This window comes from Canis aureus, chromosome 11 (assembly GCF_053574225.1).
Source record: "Canis aureus isolate CA01 chromosome 11, VMU_Caureus_v.1.0, whole genome shotgun sequence".
In the NCBI taxonomy this organism is placed as follows: Eukaryota; Metazoa; Chordata; class Mammalia; order Carnivora; family Canidae; genus Canis; species Canis aureus.
The window spans coordinates 33,446,340-33,466,161 of NC_135621.1; the positions used below are offsets into that span (position 1 = coordinate 33,446,340).

The window sequence follows — 19,822 nt, forward strand, 5'->3', positions numbered from 1 at the left end:
TTGGTGGCCTGACAGGAATGAAGGGTTGATGCACCTAGACGATTGAAAAGATGAATTTCCAGCCAAAGAATCTGGTTTTCATCCTGTAAACAGGGACTGACTAGTGCAGCTCAGCTCAGAATTATTAGATACCTGAGGCCTGAGATCGAGTGGGAAATCCCACCATACTATATAAAGATGATTGACCAGTACTCTTCCCCCTTCTTTTCAAGTTCTCTCAACTCATCAAGATCTTCCATTCCCTGGGTCCTGAGAAGTTCCCACTTGTGGAGCAAACATTCTTCCCCAACCATAAGCCAATGGTGAGTGCCCTTTCTTACTCTGATTACCTTCATGATACAGAATGAACACAGATGTCCATGTTTTCCATCCCTTTGGATGGATGAGTAGGCTGAGGGGCCACTCCCTCACCACCTGGGCTCTAGGGAAGAGCTGTGATGTCCTGTAGGAATACCTGGCTTTCCTAGGGAAAGGATTAACTCTTTGGGTAAAATTTCAGGTAGCACGGCAGATGGCAAAGGTAGATGGCATTCCCTGGGACATCGGGTATCGTCAGCAAATCTGGGGACAATCTGAGCTGTCATTTTGGAGCCAAAGGTTGGTAATAAGGATAAAAGATGTTTCAAAGTTTGGAAGTTGTTTCCCCTGAGCACTGGGCAGACCTGATTTCAACTCTTATTTTAATAAAAACAGTAATATTTTATTTGTGTTGATTGTTGAAGAGCAGTTTCTCTGTATGTTCTCTTTGCATGTTGACTTTTGGATGTACCTGAGGTTGTCTCTGGGAAGTGGTTGGAGCTTCACTTGGAGCACATGGTAGAGCCTCTCATTTGGAGGACAGCTGGGTGGGAAGGTTAACATCTTTCTGAATAGGGTGGTGAACTCTCCATCCTACAACCAGAAGAAATTGGGTGGAAGAGTTCTGTGCAGCTGGAAATAACCTGTGATGCATCTGCTTGTGTGTTTTGGTGGTCTTCCTAAACTGATCAAAGAAATGCAGGGCCCTGGCCCCATGCTTGCCATGTAAGGAATGTGAATCTTGGGAAACAGGGTAGTTAATAGGGTATCCAAATGTCTCAGCTGGGGACTGTGGCCTGTTTGTAGAATCCCAAGCTCAGGCTGCTGACCTAGAAAATTCTGTTTTGAGACAATGATGGGTAGGACTGTAGGCTCCAAGAAGGAGCAGTCTAAACAGGCAGAGAGGTTTTTCCATTGATTATCTTTCCCTTCTATCTGATCTGGTAAGAGTCATCAAATCCAGGATATGCTGCTTGGATAAGAAGGGTTTGTGGAACCTGGCATATTCCAAAAAAGCATGAACACAGTAGAGAAACTTCAAGGTTTATTAGCAAACCAGAATGAGTTTGAATCCTAGTCTGCCAGTGTACTAGGTCTTGAGCAATGAATGGTCTTGGCTTCCTCTGAGTCTTGGCTTCCTCTGAATCTTGGCTCCCTCAGCTGGAAACTATGGAGGACAGTGGGGCAACCTCATTGGGTTGTTGAAGTTTAATGTAATCATATAGAGAGAGTGCTGTGCCTCATATACAATTGGTGATCAAAGTAGACTAGCTTAAAATAGGGGCAAAAGTTATACCCTGGAAAATTGTCAACAATGGGATGAAAGTTGGGTGAGGGGTCTGCAGCCAACCCAGCCCATTGAGGATGACAGATCCAGTTGTAAGCTCTGAGAGGGGCTCACCTGCTAGTGGGACCTCTTGAGTTCCTGGCATTCCCAACTAGGCCAAGCCATAGTTGGAATTCAGGTAGGTATTTGGCATCAGGTACTGATATTTGCAACCTTTTGTTCTCATTTCCGTGGTGTAAGATTCTTAGGAAGAAAACAGGGAAAGCCATACCAGGGCTTCCAACTGGAAATACCTGTACTACTTACCAACAGTTAATTAGATTGAGATCCAGATTCTATAGAGTTATGGAGAACCCTGACCATGGAATCAGGGAGCAAGCTCAAGGCTGGATTAGCAGTCAGAAGGAAATCTAGAAAGCCTCTCCTGAAATCGCTCCTTTCTTGAGAAAGGACTGGAGCTGGGTAGGCTGAAGCTGTAGAAGTGGATGAAGGGAGGAGAACGTGCATGGGCCTGCAGCCAGGACAGGAGGGACCAGCTTCCAAAGCCCTCTGCTGTCCATATTACCCTTAAGGACAGTCAGGATAAACAGGCAAGAGACTACAGGTGTGTGATAGAAATAAAACCATTTTACTGTTTAGAATAAAGGACACACTATAAAAAGTGAACATTATGCAACATTACAGACAATATACATTCACGGAATATAAAATTCATAAATAACATGGAGGAAAACTGTAAACAGTGCTACAAAATTTAGCAACAAATACATTCCTTCCAGGTAGGGTTTTCTCTGGTTGGTTTCTCTCCATCACTTCTGGGTCTCAGGACAGCAGACTGGCTAAGGGGAAAGGTGAGAGCCTGGGAGAATCTATGAAGCCCCTCCCCTCAAAGCATGACCTGGTCTTTAAGTTCTTACCCTCCTTCACAACTCCCAAGAGCCAACTTGGGGATTGTTGACATCCACCTCCCCTACACTCCCACATTTTTTTTTGCTTATAGTCATCAGATTTTTAAAGTTTTTTCTTTGTGTAAAACTATTGTAGTGATCTTTTTCCTTTTGGTAGCCAGGAGACAAACACTAGGGTGCCAGCCTGGGGTAATCCATATCAGCGACCATCAAACCCAAGATGAAAGGCTGGAGCAGAGGAGGGTACTATCTCCCAGGAGACCACAGTGTCTCTGAGACAGGATTGTTCCAATAAGTCATTTGTTTTTTTAATTGCTCAAGAATCATTATATGAAAAATGGTGCTCATGGGCTGTATCTCAACTGCCATGATATAGGCCTGGAGCTGAGTGACAGTAAAGGACAAGAGTCTCCAGCATTATCTACTAACCAGATGGAGCATAGGCCTGAGAGGAGAGAGGCTGGGTATAGTGCTTTCTGGATAGGGAGGCAGAAGAGATGGCCAGATGAGGTCAAGAGATCTTGGAATCATAGCTCCCATGGCCCTGGATTTTTAGGAGAAATCATGGCTTCCTAATTGGGTGGTCAAGTTGGGGACAAAGAATGGGAATGGCCAGCAGACTGCCCAGTGCCAGTTGATATAGAGCGAGGACATGAATGTAACTTGCTGTTTTCTCTTCCTACTTCCTACTCCAGAAAGCACTGGGTTGCCAACAAAGGGAGGAGGTTGGATGAGTCTCAAGTGCTAGTTGCTCCTCATTTCTCCAGTTTGCCAGTCAAGCTGCCTGCACAGTAGAAGTATTTTACCCTCCATTCCACGTTAGAATTTGATTCAGGAAAATGGCGGCATGTGGGTTTCATTTTTTTTTTCTCTTAAACACAATGTACACATATTAAAGCCTACACATGACACAAGATTTAGCAAAATAAAACGTTCACGATATGATTGAAATACGGAAGTGTCTCAGCTACATAAATGATTTTAAATTATACAGTAAGTGAACAGGTGAAATAAACAAAGCTATAGCTTATAGAAAGCTCAAAAACCGCCCTCTGCCAACATTGCTTTGCAAAGGACCCTTCTTTGCCCAGGACCTGCTGTTCTCTTTGCCAGGGCCTGACAGATGGGACTGTGGTTCCACCAGCATTTCTGCAAGGAAACTTCAGATATGACTCACTCTCAGGCCTCACCCCAGGTCCCGCCTTGTGTGAGTGGAGGTGGCCCCACCAGGGACCAAGAATCACCAATGCTTCATGGAGGGGATACTGATGTCCATTTGTGGGAGGGCACTTGTGTGGGTTGGGTCAGGGGGTCCACCTTATAAGACTTCAAGGTTGAAATCAATAAAATCTCAGAACACCAACGCTGGGGCTTACTCCTTAAAAACCACTGGCCTGCTGACCTCAGATCCTTTTGCTTACACTGCTGCATTGAGAGGGACAAAGCCTCCCATTTCTCACCTGCCAGATGGCATGATCATAAGGTAACAGATATAAGATAATAAAATAGATCCCACAGAAGCCAGATGCCTGTACTGCCTTCCCACTGAGGAGTTCTGCCGAACACCTTGCCTGGGCATTTGTGCGTGTGTGTGTGTGTGTGTGTGTGTGTGTGTGTGTACGCAAGACATCACAATGTGTTGTCTGCTTTTTTTTTCTCCTATTTCAATTGGCAGCTCTGTTTCCTAAAGTGGAATGAACTGAAGATACAAATACTAAGAGGATAAATACCCATAATCTGAAAAAAGAGAGCAATCATGTTAAATGTCACCATCCTACCATCCCCAAATCAGTAAAATATACATTATCACCTACTCTTGGCATCTCACTTTCAACACTTAAACTTAAAATACTTTTATTTAATCGGATAACTTATATTATAGTTTTATTTCAAAAAACAACAAAAACTTACAGCGGATTGCAGAGTCAGGCTTCCCCAATGACCACCGATTTTAATCCCATGAGGTAAGGACCTCAGGAATGGTGTTCGCCCACCAGTGAGCTGGGGCAAAAAGAGCAGGCTGTCCTGAAACCCAAGAAAGTGGCCATCTAGCTGAGGCAGGACACTTTGCAGCTTTCCCTCCTGTGCCCAGACCCCTGACCCACACTAACTCTCATCTCCCACCTGAGCTAAGCCAATAAGGCAATTAAATGAAGGCCCCAAACATGAAGCAGGAGAAAAGGAGAGGGACAGAGGTCAGATGACCCCAGTTAGAAGGATGTTGAGGGTGTTCAGAATTTCAAATTTTAATTAAAATGAAAAAAAAAGTCAACTTGGAATGTCATGATTTTCTTCAAACAAGCAATGAAAACAAAATAGAAGAGATTATACTACTGGCATATTTAACAGCATTGAACAGAATTCTGTGTCCTGTAAAAAATTAGCTTATGTCCCCGTGTGGGTATATGCAAATGTGTATACAAACACATCCCCCTAGGTGAGCTAAACCCTACTTTGGAAATAGTACTCTCTACCCAAATCTACTTGGCTATATCTGTGGATAGTGTATGGTGCATGTATTCCTCCAATTTACATAAAGGTAAGCTCCTGGCCAAATCTACCAAAGAGTTTTCCAGGAGGAAGTCTTGTGGGAGATAGAGAGAGGAAAGACATTCATCTCAGTCTTTCACCTGAGCTTTTGTACAAGGCAGGCAAATTGCCTCCTAACCTCAGGCAGATGTTTAAGTCTTCATCAACTAAGAAAGTTCTGTTATTCTGGTCTGGCTGCTTACCCCAGACTCAGAAACATCTGGTCAACCCAAGCGGCACTGGGCTGGGGGAACTGTGTGTGCTGTATCTTCTCAGACCCTCTCCTGCAGTCTCTTTCTTCCCTCCTTCACTCTTATGTGCAGACACAGACAGACACAGTCTGGTTGGGACATGCAGTAGCATCTCCTCAGTGTATAAGATCTTCTGTGTACCTTGAGTCTATCTGCTTGCTGCCCTGGACTGCTCCTAAAATGGTTCACCTCTTAGCAACTTCCTTGTCTGTGTCTTTTATGTCCTGGGTGGAGAAGGGCCAAGAGAAAAGGATCTTGGAGATGGTGAGGTGGGGAAGAAGAGAGAGGGGTATGTGTTACAATGCCCAAATGGGATAGTTTTTCGATTTTTGTTTTCCTAAAAAAATAGATTATATTATCACGAAGAAGAGGAGTGTACATTCCTCATTCTTCCTGGCATGGCACCAAAAATTCCCACGTGGAAATGGGTGATGTCAAGGCCAAAAAGAACGGGTAGGGTGGGGCCAGGAGGATGGTTCCAAATAAACTCCATATGACAGCATAGACTTTTCCTTAAGTGTTCGAAGTGCTAAATTTGCAAGAAAACAGGCACTAATGTCATTGTCATCATCTGGGAAGAGTTAGTGTCCGAGGGAAGCTCAGCGAGAAGGGAGGGAGGTGAGGTGGGGCAGGGTCTGGTGCTCAGGGGTCTGTGGCATTGATGATGCTTTTGTCTGGGGGCGCCCATCCTCGGTACCAGCTGCAGTAGCCACCCTTCTGCCGGATGCAGGCATAATGTTTGGACTGGTAGCCAGGGTAGCCAAAATTGGAGAGCATGTCGGTCCAGAGGCACTCGTTCTTGGAGGTCACAAAGCAAGGCAGGTAGTAGCAGGATTTGATCTGCAATTAAATAACAGCCAATGGTTGGTGGGCTCTGCCATGGTGGACCCACGTCTAGATTCACACCAGTGTAGGTGGAGCCTAGGCACATCACTCCCTTAGTAAAATAGAGTAACATTCACTAACACTTACTAAGCACCATTGTATACCAGATATTCTGCTCAGTGCTTCTATGTTATTCTCTTTAGTTCTCATAACAGATTTATTTCCTTTATAGATGAGAAAATAGAGGCTCAGAGGGGTTAAGTAACCTGCTCCAGGTTTCACAGCCAGAGAGTGGTGGAATTAAACATTTGAGAGAACTTTTCCTTCTCAAATGGCAACAGGCAAGGATGTGTGATCTCAGCTGTTGTGGGAATTGAGGAAGTAAGATTAAAGCATAAAGTATGGGCATCCAGCTGCCCTAGGAGAGAAATCGGACTCAGTGAGCTGTGTGACCTAGGGCTAATTAACTTAAGCTTTCTGAGCCTCTGTTTTCTCATCTGCAAAATGAGCAGAGTGGTAATTAAAACCGTACAGAGTTGTTATGAGAATTAGTGAGAGAATTGTGTCGCTCACTCCCACAGCAGGAAAGCTGTGTGCCATGGCGCTGTGCTTGAGTCAAGGAGTTGGGCCTGATTAAAGAGTGACCTTCTGCAGCATGTGGTATCAGCAGTCCTGAGCCAGCTCGCCCACCTGCGGCAGGGGCCACCAATGAAGCAGCTGCCCTGGTAAGCCCACTTGGGACTGCTTGACAGGACCTGAGCATAGGGATCTTATACCTGCCACAACCTTGAACTACAGGAGGGGCCAGGGGTGCTGAAGAGTCCTTGTGCCCCAGCAGCTGCCAAGTGGGCAGCATGGAGACACCAGATTCCAGCAGAGAGGCATTCTTCCCCTGCCTTCCTCATTGCTCAGCCTGGGAGCAACATTCCTTACCACCCTTGTGCAGACCTGCCCTTCTGCCCTGGCCTGACATGTATGTCCTCGAGGACATATGGCCATGTATACAAGGGCTCGGTGCCCAGTACTGCAGGAACTGGCGTTTCTGGGGCTGTGAGCCAGCACTACCCCTGCCTGCCATCTCCAGGGCTTACCTTGCAGTTACAGCCCAGGTGATACCTGTAGTTGAGCCCCTTGCGCTGGGAGAGGGTGAGCTGGTCCCACCTCTCCACAAAGTTGCATAGTCCTGTGTACATCTTACCATCATAGACGCGGCCTAGAGGAGAAAAGAGGACAAGGGGAGAGTTGTTTTGTCCAGAGTCCAGCCACAGGTGAAAGAATTCTCACGTCCTTAGACCAGGTACTGTGCTAAGTACTTGCCAGTCCTATGATTTTATTTCATCCTCCTTTGAAGCCAAAAATCTGCCCCCATTTGCAGAAGATCTTAAACCCATGAAATTCCAGAGCTGGGATTAAGGCTAACTCATCCCTTCTCTCATCAGTGGTTTCTTGGTTTTGGTCTCATTTTTTCCTTTTCTACATTGACTGCTTGAAGGTGGGCAGCTTTCAAAGATAGACCCAATAAATATGTTGACTATGAGGTATAGAGGAACGGGTACTAGCAATCCCTTTATATATATGAAGTAATGAGAAACTGCAAAACTAGGCAAAACAAAACTACATTTCCTCCTTGGAGCCAGTGGTGGAGATGAGACTAAACCCAGCCTCAATGTAGAGCTTTGAGTTCCCACCACAGGTCAAGCAAGGTGCACTCTACACAAGATATTCCTTACAATTCACTGGGCATGTGGCCAGGGTCCTAAGGATACTTCTGGGCCTGCTCCTCCTTCTCTATCCTTCTGAAGCAAATGACTGGTGGACCTTAGCCAAACCCTGGCCTAGATGCTAGAGTTGGCTGTTACCTGTCAGCAGGTACTGGTACTTGTTGACCTCTAGCTTAAGGCCACAGAGACTTTCAGAAGCTTCTGTGTGGATGTACTGCACGTGGGGCATCTTGGTGAAGCCTCGGTACATCTGTGGGCAGAAGGAATGTCATGAGAGAAGGACCAGGGCTCAGAAAAGAAAGCATGCTGTCATGTATTCTGTGGAGATGTGACTCCCCTAATCTACCATAGTGTGGTCAGTCACTGATTTACCCACCCCAGGGCTTTCACTTCAGATAAAGCCATCTAGTCTCCTCTTGTCTGCTGCCTTCCCAGAGAAACCTTCCCATCCAGCCAGTCACAATGCCCATTCCAGTATTTCCACAACACTGTACCAGATATATACTCTTCTCATATCCCAACACCTTTTCAGAAATCCAAAGAATTTGTTGTGAAAGGAGTCCTGCCTGCCTCACCAACCTTGGCCCCCAAGTTCTAAGAAGGTAGCTGGCTAGCCTTCTAATGACATCTCTGTGACATTTCTCAGTGTATAAAAGCATTCCACTTACATTCCCCTCATTGTTTCCTTCCAAGAACTGATGGAAGTAGGTATTATTGTACCCATTTTACAGACAAAGACTCAGAAATTGTTTGGTTGATAAAAGTTGAACTCAGGCCAGTATTCTCCATGCTTTTCTTTTTCTGAGCATCTGTTGAAAGCACTGGGTTCCTTTACCCCAGACAAAGCATATAAACACATATACAAAATTTCTTGATTTTTAACTGAACACTTTATAAAGTTGAACTGAATGAATATGCTGATATTTGGCCATTTTTATCTACAACATAATCTAAGACGGTGGTTCTCAATGGGAGGCAGTTTTACCCCCACCCCAGGAGACATTTGGCAATGTCTGGAGACATTTTTGATTGTCACAGCTGACAATCAGCCACACAGCCCCCACAGCAAAGAACTATCTGGCCCCAAATGTCAGTAGTACCAAAGTTGAGAATTACTCCTCTAATATTAACCCACTTAATCCCCATGACAGCCCCATGAGGCAAGAACTGTTTAGGCTTATTTTATAGATGAGGAGCCTGAGCGCCAGACAGGTCAAGTGGCTTCTCTAAGGCCATACGGTTGGCAAATGGCAGAGATAGGATTCCAGGCCAGAGAATCTGCTCCAGAATCCATGCTCTTAACCATTATCCTATGCTCTCTCTCACTGTGGTCTCACAAGTTCATGCCCAAAGGCCTCTGATACAGGCAAATGCTATTTATAGCTGTTGTGCCTCCTTTATCTGCATGTGCTCAGAGCCACTGGTGTGAACATAATGAAGCTGAACCCGCATGGTGATTCCATGTCAAGACCACGAGTCTTACACGGGTTCAGATCTGTTGAGAAAACTCTATTAACTGTGTGTGAGCTGGCGAGGGTAGGAGAGGACACCAAGGTATGGCCCAATCCCATTATCCCCCTGGTTCTCAGAGCACACAAGCCCTGGATGGCTGGTGCTCTCCAAGAGTTTACAACAGGACAATGTCTCTCCCTTAGTTCCTGGCATGCGTTATTAATTTACTTATGGTAATTAATAAGAAGCCAGACATCCTCTCATTGATGTCTCATCTAAGTGCCTCCCATTTGTAATAACTTCCTGGGTTTTCTCCTTATTTTCTTTTAAGTGGGGACTGGCTGGTGGGGGTAGGTGGTCCACAAGGACCTCCACCATCATAGAGGGTCTCCTGGACTCACAGAGTTTGGGAGCCTCTGCCTTTTTAAGGGGAACATTGTTCTAATTGTGTGCAACCATCAGTGCAGATGGTTTTAATTTACCTGGCCTCTCTTTTAACCCTCTTCTCTTGAGAGGCTCACCAGCTGAATGAGGAAATGCAGCCAAGCACTGTGAGAACTGCTGTCCACATTCAGTTTTCAATTATGCTGCAGGGGATCAGGGGCGGGTCAGATCGTACATACTCCCCACTTCCTCAGTGATGGATGGTGCCTCTCTGGCTTTAACAGGAACCATGCTTAAGAGCACTGCTGTGTGCATGCCATTAAGTGGGCCTTCAAAGAACATTCCTTACACTCTCTCCTGTGCCCAGCAGCTTCTCCTCTGGAGTGGCTCTTCCTTGAGTTCCTGGCAATGCTTCAACTCGGTCCTCACGCTAGGTCCTTTGGACCTAGGCCATTAGAGCCTCAGTATATCCTTGTCAGTCTTTCCCCTTCATGTCCTCCCTGCTTCATGAGTGAGGATTAAGGCCCTGTGTAAGGTCCAGTGACTTCAGCTGCTCAGTTGAGTTCTCACTCCTTTTGAATTAGGAGGAATTTTGATTTCAACATGGCTTATAGCACTTGGATGCAGAATCAAAACTTTAATGCACTGTGAACAATTAGGTCTGACAAGCACAGTGCTGTCTTTTAGGGTCAATTCTGAGCTTAACAATATGGTAAAGCAGATTGTACTCATTTTGTTATCTTTTCTTTATAATAATCCCATCTTGACCTAAATATCGACCCTGAAAGTATCATTAAGTCTGTATTCATAGAGACTGAGAATTGGTTTGACAAATTTAGGAGGGTTGCGATTGGTTTGTAATGTGCTGACATCAGAGAATCATAGAATCTGAGAATTGGAAAAAACGTTAAAGGTAATCTAATCCAGTCAAAGCACTGGAGGATTAATGGTAAACTCAGGTTCTGGAGACAGACAGCCAATCTGAACGTTGTCTCTGCCACGTATTAGCCACTTGGAAAGCTACTTAACCTCCTTGAGTCTCAGTTTCTTTACCCATAAAATGGGGCAAAGTATTTACTTCATAAGGTGTTTCTGAGAAATAAATGACTTAGAATAGTACTTGGTGCACAACATTCGCCAAAAATTGTCTTAAAACTAGCTCTACCGAAATTCATATTGGCAAAGGAAAAGTTTGGTCCTCTGCTTTCTATGTCTCTTTGCCCAACCTTATCTCTTAATGCAGGAGTTTAAAGCTGATTTGGAACTTAAAACTAAGCAGGTTGTGTTCTCTCTTTCTCTCTTTTTCCAGCTTTATTGAGGTATGATTGACAAATAGAAATGCATATATTTAGGATGTAATGTGATGTTTTAATGTCTGTATATGTTGTGAAATGGTCACCACAACCAAGATAATTCACACACTCACAGAGTTACCTTTTGTGTGTGTGTGATTCTCTTAGCAAATTTCTAGGATTCAATATGGGATTATTAACTATTATAATGCACACCATGCTGTGTATTAGGTGTCCAGACCTTACTCATCTTAGTTCTGTAGAAATGGAACTTTTTACCTTTTGACCAACATATCCCCATTTCCATCACCTCCCAGCCCCTAGTGACCACCATTCTGCTTCCATAAGAAGTTCAACTGTGAGTTCCACTTTTTTAGATTCCACATAAAAGTGAGCTTATGCTGTATCTGTCTTTCTGTGTCTGGCTTATTTTTAGCATAAGGTCCTCCAGGTTCATCCATGTTGTCACAAATGATAAGCTGTCCTTTTTTTAAGGCTGAGTAATGTTCTATCATTTCTAGACACATACCTCATTGGATTCTATAAGCCTCTGGGCCTTCCCTCTTGGTAGTATGTACACAAAAGTTTGAAGAAGTTAGCTTCCCTTGAGGTGAAGGGACAAATAATGTAAGAAAGAAGTTTCTGAATCTGGGGGCTTTGAATATTTCTTATAGAATGGCTGGTCTTTACCTTGACAGCATGAAATAATCACCATTATGTCAAGTATTTCTGGCATGCCTGCCAGAGATGAGCACTGTCCTGAATGCTCCTTTACATCATGAACTCCTTTAAACCCACAACTTATTCTCATATGCAGACCAAGCAACTGAGTTTCAGAGACATTAGATACTTGACTGAGATACCAAGTGTGCTACCAAAGTCTTTCTTTCTCTATAAGAGAGAAGTCTTTTTCTTAAAGAATACGCTGTCTAACAGAGCGGCCAAGCACGTGAGAATGCAGGCAGTCTCTGTTGAGGGCTAGCTGAGAGACCCAGGCCAGAAAGAGTTACAGGCATCAAGAAGGAGGAGAATGGCTCCCTGTGGGCTGGAGAAGCTTCCAGCTGGAGCTTCAAAGGCAAGACCTTGCAATAGTGCTCATTTGATTAGATAAACCACTAAAGGAAGGAAGTCCCCAGGGACCAAACATTCCAATTGCCCAGCAAATCTGTCCTGCCCAGAGTCAGGACATGCAAAGCACATGACCAGTGGGCCTCCCCTTGGGACCCCCGCCCCTCCAGGACCATCTAGGACATAATGTTCCCCACGTGTTGTCCCCTACTGCGCCAGCCTGGGAGCATATGTCCACTGCACAAACTGCAGCTCCTGGCAAAGCAGACTGCTTTCTCATGGTCCTGATAGGATATGAGGTCCTGATAGATTAATCAATTCTGGCAACTTCTACCTTTGCACTATAGCCCAGTGCCTCTGCTCCAGCTAATCTCCAAGTCTGGGTTTGTAATAAGTTCCCCTAACATTCAAACACTACCCCACACACACACCTATGGGTCTCTGCCCACTCAAGATAGGGCTATGACATTGACCAAAGGTTCTGGAATTAGCATATGGGATTGGGGCTGCCCACCTTTACTCCAGGTGAGAAGTTCAAGGGGGGAGGAGGTGGGAACTCTGAGACAGGGTGGCTCAAATTCTCACGTTCTCCGAGCTCCTTTAGTCCTGTTCTAAGGGAGCCCTTGCTCACCCCGTCTGACTCTCTTGGGTAGACTCTCTAATCCACCAGAACAAAGCCACCTAGGGACCAGTGCCAAAATTCATGCAGGCTCGCCTCTGGCCTCTCCTCCTTCCCTCCTACAAAGAGTTTTCAATACACCCTTTGCAGGATGTTGCAAGTCAAGAGCTACACTGCTGGATGACAAACGGACAGACCCAAGCTAACCTCTTTTTGTTCCTCGGGGGAACTATATACAAATGGGGTGGGGTAGGCCCCCAAGTGTGCAGGAATGATGAATCAGCCTGCTGCTCCACTGCTCTGTAATCTCCCTGTTGGCAAAGGCTCTACAGCTTCCCTAGTGTCTGCCACTTTCTAGTCCTATAAACTTGACTGTTACATAACCTTTCTAAGTCTCAGCTGCTTCACCTATAAAATAGAGGATAATGTGCGTCTACTTCATAGGATTGTTATCAGGACTGATCTGTGCAAAGGTTTAGCAGAACACCTGATACACAGTAAATGCCCAGTACATGTCACTTGAATGGAGTCTTATATTCATTATGACAAATATTATCTTGGTATCCCCAGCTTGAAGCACAGTGCTGATCACAGAGAGAGTGAGAAGGAAGGAGGGAGGAAAAGAGGGAGGGAGGTTGGATGGACTACTCCCATTCCTACACCCCATGCCTGATTAGTAGACTGCTCCCTGGACACCAGCAGAATTCAGTGGTCTCTCAGGACAGAAGGGCAATGACCCTTCTACAAGTTATCTAATACTGGGATGGTAGGAAGGGCAGAGTTAGTAAAAAGGCATTACATAGTGATTGATGATCAAAGTGAGATGGCAGGGAGATTTGGGGAGCCATGTAAAGAACACACAGGATTGGGAAGGAATCCCAACACCTTAGCTTGGGAACCAGATCTGTCTTTAATTAAATGCATGACTGATCAAGTCATTTCCCCTGTGAGCCTGTGTCAGAAGTAAAACAAGGAATTTTACTTTCCAGCTCCCAGCACCCTGGTTCTATGAGCCTGGGTGAAGAATAGTGAATGGACAGTGTGATGCCACCAGCCTCAGAGTGGGTGTGTGCTCTGAAGCTGATGGGTGAACAAATGCAATTTGGCCTCTAAACACCCCCCAGCAGCTGGCCTGACACCAGTGAGGGGGGGAACAGGACATTCTGCCCACAGGAAGGGCATCTGATCATCCTGGTGTCCAGGCCCTGAAGGAAGTAGGGAAACTAAGCAAGCTTAGGAACTACTGCCTCCTAGCTCTCATCTCAGATCTGTTGGCCACATAGTGTCCATAATGTGATGGATTGTTCCAGAGCAGGAGGGGAGTGTTGCCTGAACCTTTGTTTTATCTAACATGCTTTGGCATTTGTTCACTAGCTACTGGGGGCTGTACGGTGGGGGTTTCTTTGGTTGTTGTTGATCTTGTTGACTCCCTGCTCCACACTCTTCTCTCCCCATGGCCATCTGAAGACATAAGCTGGTCCCATGACCAGGCTTGGGCAGCCAAGGGCACCTAGCCAGGGCTGACTCTGGACATTACATAACCAGAAGGCTGTGGATATTTCCAAAGTTTAATCCAAAGCAACAGGTTCCACAGACATAGTACATCAAACCTCAGGCCTCAGGATGCAGGAATAATGAGGCCTGGAGGTCTGCCTCCAGGATGGTCAGGTACCACCTATGGGCTCTCCCCACCTGCATTGAGTTCCACCTGGGTGTCAAGGCTTGTCTCCTTTGGGGAGTTTTCTGGCCAGTAGGGTCTCACTCTCATTTCTCCCTTAGGTGGAGAAACATCCACCAAGTCTCTTTTGTGTGCCAGGTCCTGTTCTAGTTTCTGGGGATGCAAATGTGGGCGGTGAGTAAAGGGCTGGCAGTCCACTTAGACCTGAGCATACCCCATTTTAAACTTATGGTTAGTCACACATATGTGTCTTACGTCTTCTCTCCTGGCCTAATTGTACTTCCTTAACATAGGAACCCCATCTTTCTCTTGGCCTCTATGGCTCCTGGCATTAAGTGCTGTTTCTTGCCAAGGTGGAATGATGGACCAGCTGCTGAGCTATTCAGAGTGAGTGAGTGCAAATACCCCTTTCCAGCACCCAGAGTAGCTCTTGCTTAGAAGAAACACCACACATGTCCCAGGGCACTTAGAATCCTGAAATGCCTGAGCTAGAAGGGCTTTTAGGGGCACCAAGCTCAACCCCATACTGTTACAGGTGATAGAACTGAGGCCCAGCAAGGGGGGATCCCAAGGTAAGTAGGCTATTTGGGAGTGGAGCTGAGGCAAGGAAACAGGTTATGCAGGTTTTACATCTGAGGTTCTTTTTGTTAAGATGGACTTCCCTAGTGGGCTTCATAATGTTAATATGCTCAGGAATATGTTCAGTTATACAAATGTGCTTAGTAAATGGTGCTGACCAGATGGGATGCAAGATCTGGGAAAGACAGGGAAAGAGGGTGCAGTTCCTACTCGGGATAAGGTTCCTGTGATCAGCCAAAGTTCAGTGTAAGGATTCAAGGAATTAAATGTAAATTGTAACCTCAGCAACTGCATAAGACCAGTAGGCACTATTGAGCTCAGAAGAGCCTGTAAGACAAACTCGTCCCATCCTCTCATTTTACAGATGGATAGACTGACACCCAGAGAGAGGTGGTGACTTGGCCAAGGTCTCACAGTTACCAGGGAACAAGGCTGTCTGCCCTCTGGTTCCAGAGTCAAGCCTCTTTTCAATGGCTTCTGAGGGACTCCACCTGCACTGGCTTTAGGGTGAAGCAGCCACCTTCCCCTCACTACCTGGCATCCCTTTCTTCTGCCTCAGCAATGTTCTCTCCAGCAGTGGGGAAGGGCTATGCACACCCACCTTGCCTCTTCTGGCTAGGACTTTACTGGCAAAAAACCCAAGAGCTCTCCTGGAGCGGGCTTATGTCACTTACCTTCATCTGCTTGATGGTATAGACCAGCGTGCCAAAGGGCCCCTCCTTCACCAGCTTCTTCCCTACCACCTTGGCCCGGATCACTGCAGAAAAAGGCAAGATACAGACAAGAAGGAGATTAGGGAGGCTTGAACCACATCAGAGACCACATCTCAGGTTGGGTGCCTGGAATTGCTTTCTTACCTCTGGGCCAACTTGAATAGACGATTGTATTTATTAAAGCAAGAATTCAGATGAGAGACCCAGGGGTTGGGAGAGGAATGGAGGAAAGAAGGAAGGCAGTCATCATTCAACTTAATTATCCCAAATATTCACAATTGCCGACGCTGGAAATTCCTAGGCTGTACTCACCCCTGGAGGAGTTTCTTGAATCTCTGGTTTCACCATAATCCAAAATCTACTTCTCTTGTTAGAGCCTCTTGCCATCCCCCCATTGTCCATCTGACAGTTGCATGGTTTCCCAGACCTATTCTCTTTCTACCAGGACCTCTTCCTAAATGCTGCCACATTTAGGGGCTCTTCCTTTGCATGCCCAGGTCTTGACATGCCTGCAGGGTTGCAGTGCATCCCAGCCATTCCCCATGGCTGCTCAGCATTCTGATGGGGCCCTTGGTACCCAGCACTTAGATGGCAGGGAATGCAGTAAAGCATAGCTCAATTAGGATGTGATAGAGGAGGGAACAGTTGGGAATAGGGGCTCAGGAGTCAACTGAACCGTTCTAACCCCAACTCTACTCTATGGCTATTTTGGAACTTTGTTTCTGGCCTCCAATTTCCTCTTCTGTAAAGCCAGGATAATGGTGGTACCAATCTCCTGAATTGGAAGGATTAGGTAAGATAATGCAGGTGAAACACCACCATGTCTCTAATGTGGTATATGTTACATAAACATTATTACTATCATTATCATCATCATCAAAAGTGGAATGGGCTTATCCTGGAAGAACTGCTGCCATTAAAGTAGCTCCCATTTATCACATGCTGTGTGCAGTAATACATTTCATTTATTCACTCCTCAAGACCACTTACAAGGGCAGTATTAACATCCATATTATACAGACAAGGAAACTGATAAAGAAGTGATGCCACTTCCTCTTCTGAGCCTCAATTTTCTCCTCTGTAAAGAGGGTGTAAGTCTGTCTACATCAAAGAATTGGAAGAGGATTAAACAAAAGATCTTATGAAATTTCTTAGTACCAACGTCTGGCAGAAAGGAGTTGCTCGGTAAATATTAATTGACTATGAACAGGAAAATAATTAGATCCAATGTGAGGAAGGCTGGAAGACAGGCATTTATTACATGCAGTGAAAACACAGAGAAGGGAAAGATTTACTTTAGTTTATAAGAGGCTATGCATTCTTTTTATATTTTATAGGAAGGAGAAGCACCCAGTAGCTGTCTTCAGATATTTATAGAACTTGCACATGGAGAAGTAATGGACAGATCTTAAGACAATTCAGAAATTGAAGAGAAGTTGTGTTCATTGGCTCAACCAAAAAAAAAAAAGTCATTTAATAACTAAAACTGGCAACACAAGGGAAGGGGCTGCCATAGAGTGAGAGTGTCTCCATCAAGGGGTTCTGGAAGCTCTCATGCTAGGACTTGGCCCAGAATGGAATGGATTTTGCATGTATAGCAACCATACTTTGAGTCACAAATTGAACTCTTCCAGCTTTAAGATCCTGTCACCCTTTTCTTACCTCCAGTTGCACTAAGCCCTCAAAAAGAGTAGGTACCCAGTAAATGCCTGTTAAACAGAATACCCTTCACTTATACACACACACACACACACACACACACACACACACACACCTGCCCACCCATTCTGGTAGTTCTGTTATCCTTCCCCATTTCTATGTTTCTCAATTAAGTGACTTTAATATCTTAATTTAAACAAAACAAAACAAAACAAAACAAAAAAACCTTTTTTAGGAACCAATCCTGCCATCCCAACTGGATTCTGTCCTGTTCCTCCCCAAACAAGTTTGGATCCTACTCTTCCAGTCAGACATGAAGTCAAAACCCAGATGAATCAACAGCCCCTCCAGACCTTCTTGCCAGGGAGGCTAAAACACAGAGCCCATTGGAGAAGTTAGTAATTTAGCCGAGGCAACTCAGATTGGGAGGAGGTGAGTGGCTGTTTCCAAGTCTGCTGTAAAAACGAGAGGTTGGCAAAATTCCAGGCCAAGCTCCCTCAAGATTCTGCCTCCACTTCTGTGTCTAACTTTGTAGCAGCATCCTCGGCAGGGAGCCAGGCTCCCAGAGGCCCAGGGACTATTTCCTCTACAGTAACTCCCACAGTCAGGTTGTAACAGCTTAACTGTTGGGCAGAGAGCATATCTGCCAGGACTTTACTATTGATTCTTCCTGAATTGATTTGGCTCCATCCTCTGCTGCTTCATTAACACAGAAGGTAAACTAGCAAGTTGAGTCTCTGCCTTAGAGGGGAAGAAATAGCAAAAGCAATTTTTAAAATAGCAACTTCTACCCTTTCCTGGCTCAAAAATGGCTGGACTTCTTTTAAATATAACATGTCATAAGCAGACCTGTCCCATAACAACACTAGGTACTAGGTACTTCTGGAAGCTTCTGCATACACAGTGAGCCAATTCCTTCCTTACCCTGAAATGGCCTGAGCTTGGAACCTTTTCATCTGAGAATAGTTCAATGAAAAAGGAGCAAGTTTCTGTAGTCAGGAAGCCACATTTGAGTTTCAGTTCCACCATTACTATGGCCTCAGGCAAACCCCTGTGTCCCCGACCTCCTTTCTCCTAAATCTTTCTGATTGTCTTGGTCCAATGCCCATCACGTGGCTTACAAGAGATGTCCCTAATTCTAGTGGAGGAGCAACAGAGCAGAGCATTGAAGAGCCAGGGCTCTGGAGCCTGACTGCCTGGGTTCGAATCCTAGCAGCAGTGCCACATGACCTTAGGGAGGTTATTATGCCCTTCCTAACCTATAGCAATTCCTCATTATCCTCATGCTGTGAGGGTTACATTCAGGCACTGAAAATGCTGTGTTTGCTGTCACCCCTGTTAGAGGACCACCACCACTGTGACTTCTGTTGTTACTCGTCTATCTGAGCATCTTTAGTTTCTAACATACACCATAAGCTAAGGCCTAGGAGTTCTCTCTAGGATGGGAAGAGAGGCAAGCTCCTCAAAAATATCTGGCCATGTAAAATTTTAGGGAGGGAGCACACATAAACTGGTCAGAACAAACGTAGAGGTGTTTTTAAGTCTGGAGCACTCACCAGACTTAAAATAGGGACCTGTCCTATCTCATCACCCAGATGTAACCCAAGAGCAGCCTACCAGGACCAAACTCGATCACATGGCTATAGTCCAGAAAGGCTGGTGGAGAAGGCCTAGCATAGAGGCCACACTAGTGTTTTCTTTATAAAAACTAAACTGAACTAAACCGAACTAAAATTAAGTAACATTCTGCTCTCTCAAAGAGATTCACAACGTCCTTCCAGAGTCAAAACACCAGCCAACCTCAAATCTGCCCATTAGGTCTGTGAATTAATATGTCTTTATTTGCTTCGGTTTCTCCTCTGCAATGCAACTGTGTGCTGTTTTGTACTTTCTTATTTGGCAATAAGGGTGCTCCTGAGGCATTTGCTGGCCTGGGGGGCCACAGTGGGCAGGGGAGGTAAGGAAGGTCACAGTTCTCCAACAACAACAGAAGACAGTTTCCAAACTTAGACTGGCAGCATGTGGTCTGTTCCTGCCACCTTGGTGGAGTGGCTAGAAGCCAACTTTACAGATGGGCTGGGCTAACAAAGGTTTTCTTTATTCTCCTTCACGATGGAACATGGCCCCATACTGTCTACTCAGTGTCCCCCAGCAGCTAAACCAACATGGGTGTGAGCTGGGTTGGTGTGCTGGTGGGGGTGATGACGAGAAATAGAAGTCCCATTTCCTGCCTCCACAGAGCAGTCTAATGGGAAGACAAAGTTTAAAAGTTCATGGCTAGAGAGCTAATCTCCAAGGTATGAAAGCACAAGTCAGAGAAAGGGGCAATGGTGGACAGTCTGAATCTCAGTCTTGGAGACTCTTATGCTCCTGGGAAAGGAACCTGGGCTTCCGGGGGTATGGAGATCGGAGGAAAACAGAGTAGAGTATTTTAACTTAAAAGTCTGTAAGAAGAAACTGACCAGGCTATGTGTGCTTATGTAATTGGCACATAGATCTGTAAAAATGTGTAGGGTCCTATTAAATATATCATATACCTGAGGATCCAAGTAATAATTT

The 19,822-nt window shown here is 45.3% G+C and overlaps 2 protein-coding genes across 5 annotated transcripts in view; one reads left to right on the forward strand and one right to left on the reverse strand.

Moving 5' to 3' along the window:
• SYN3 (synapsin III) overlaps positions 1-19,822 on the forward strand; it is a 453,214-nt gene that overhangs the window by 147,930 nt on the left and 285,462 nt on the right. For all 4 annotated transcript variants that reach the window (XM_077914724.1, XM_077914725.1, XM_077914727.1 and 1 more), the window contains one exon: positions 213-302. In XM_077914724.1, coding sequence (XP_077770850.1) covers positions 213-302 — 90 coding nt within the window. The remainder of the gene's footprint in view (positions 1-212; positions 303-19,822) is intronic.
• Positions 2,193-19,822, reverse strand: part of TIMP3 (TIMP metallopeptidase inhibitor 3) — a 57,738-nt gene continuing 40,108 nt past the window's right edge. Inside the window, exons 2-5 of the mRNA XM_077914745.1 lie at positions 15,566-15,648; positions 7,958-8,069; positions 7,190-7,311; positions 2,193-6,113 (exon numbers count right to left, since the gene is read on the reverse strand). Of these exons, the coding sequence (XP_077770871.1) occupies positions 5,916-6,113; positions 7,190-7,311; positions 7,958-8,069; positions 15,566-15,648 (515 nt within the window). The 3' untranslated portion in view covers positions 2,193-5,915. The remainder of the gene's footprint in view (positions 6,114-7,189; positions 7,312-7,957; positions 8,070-15,565; positions 15,649-19,822) is intronic.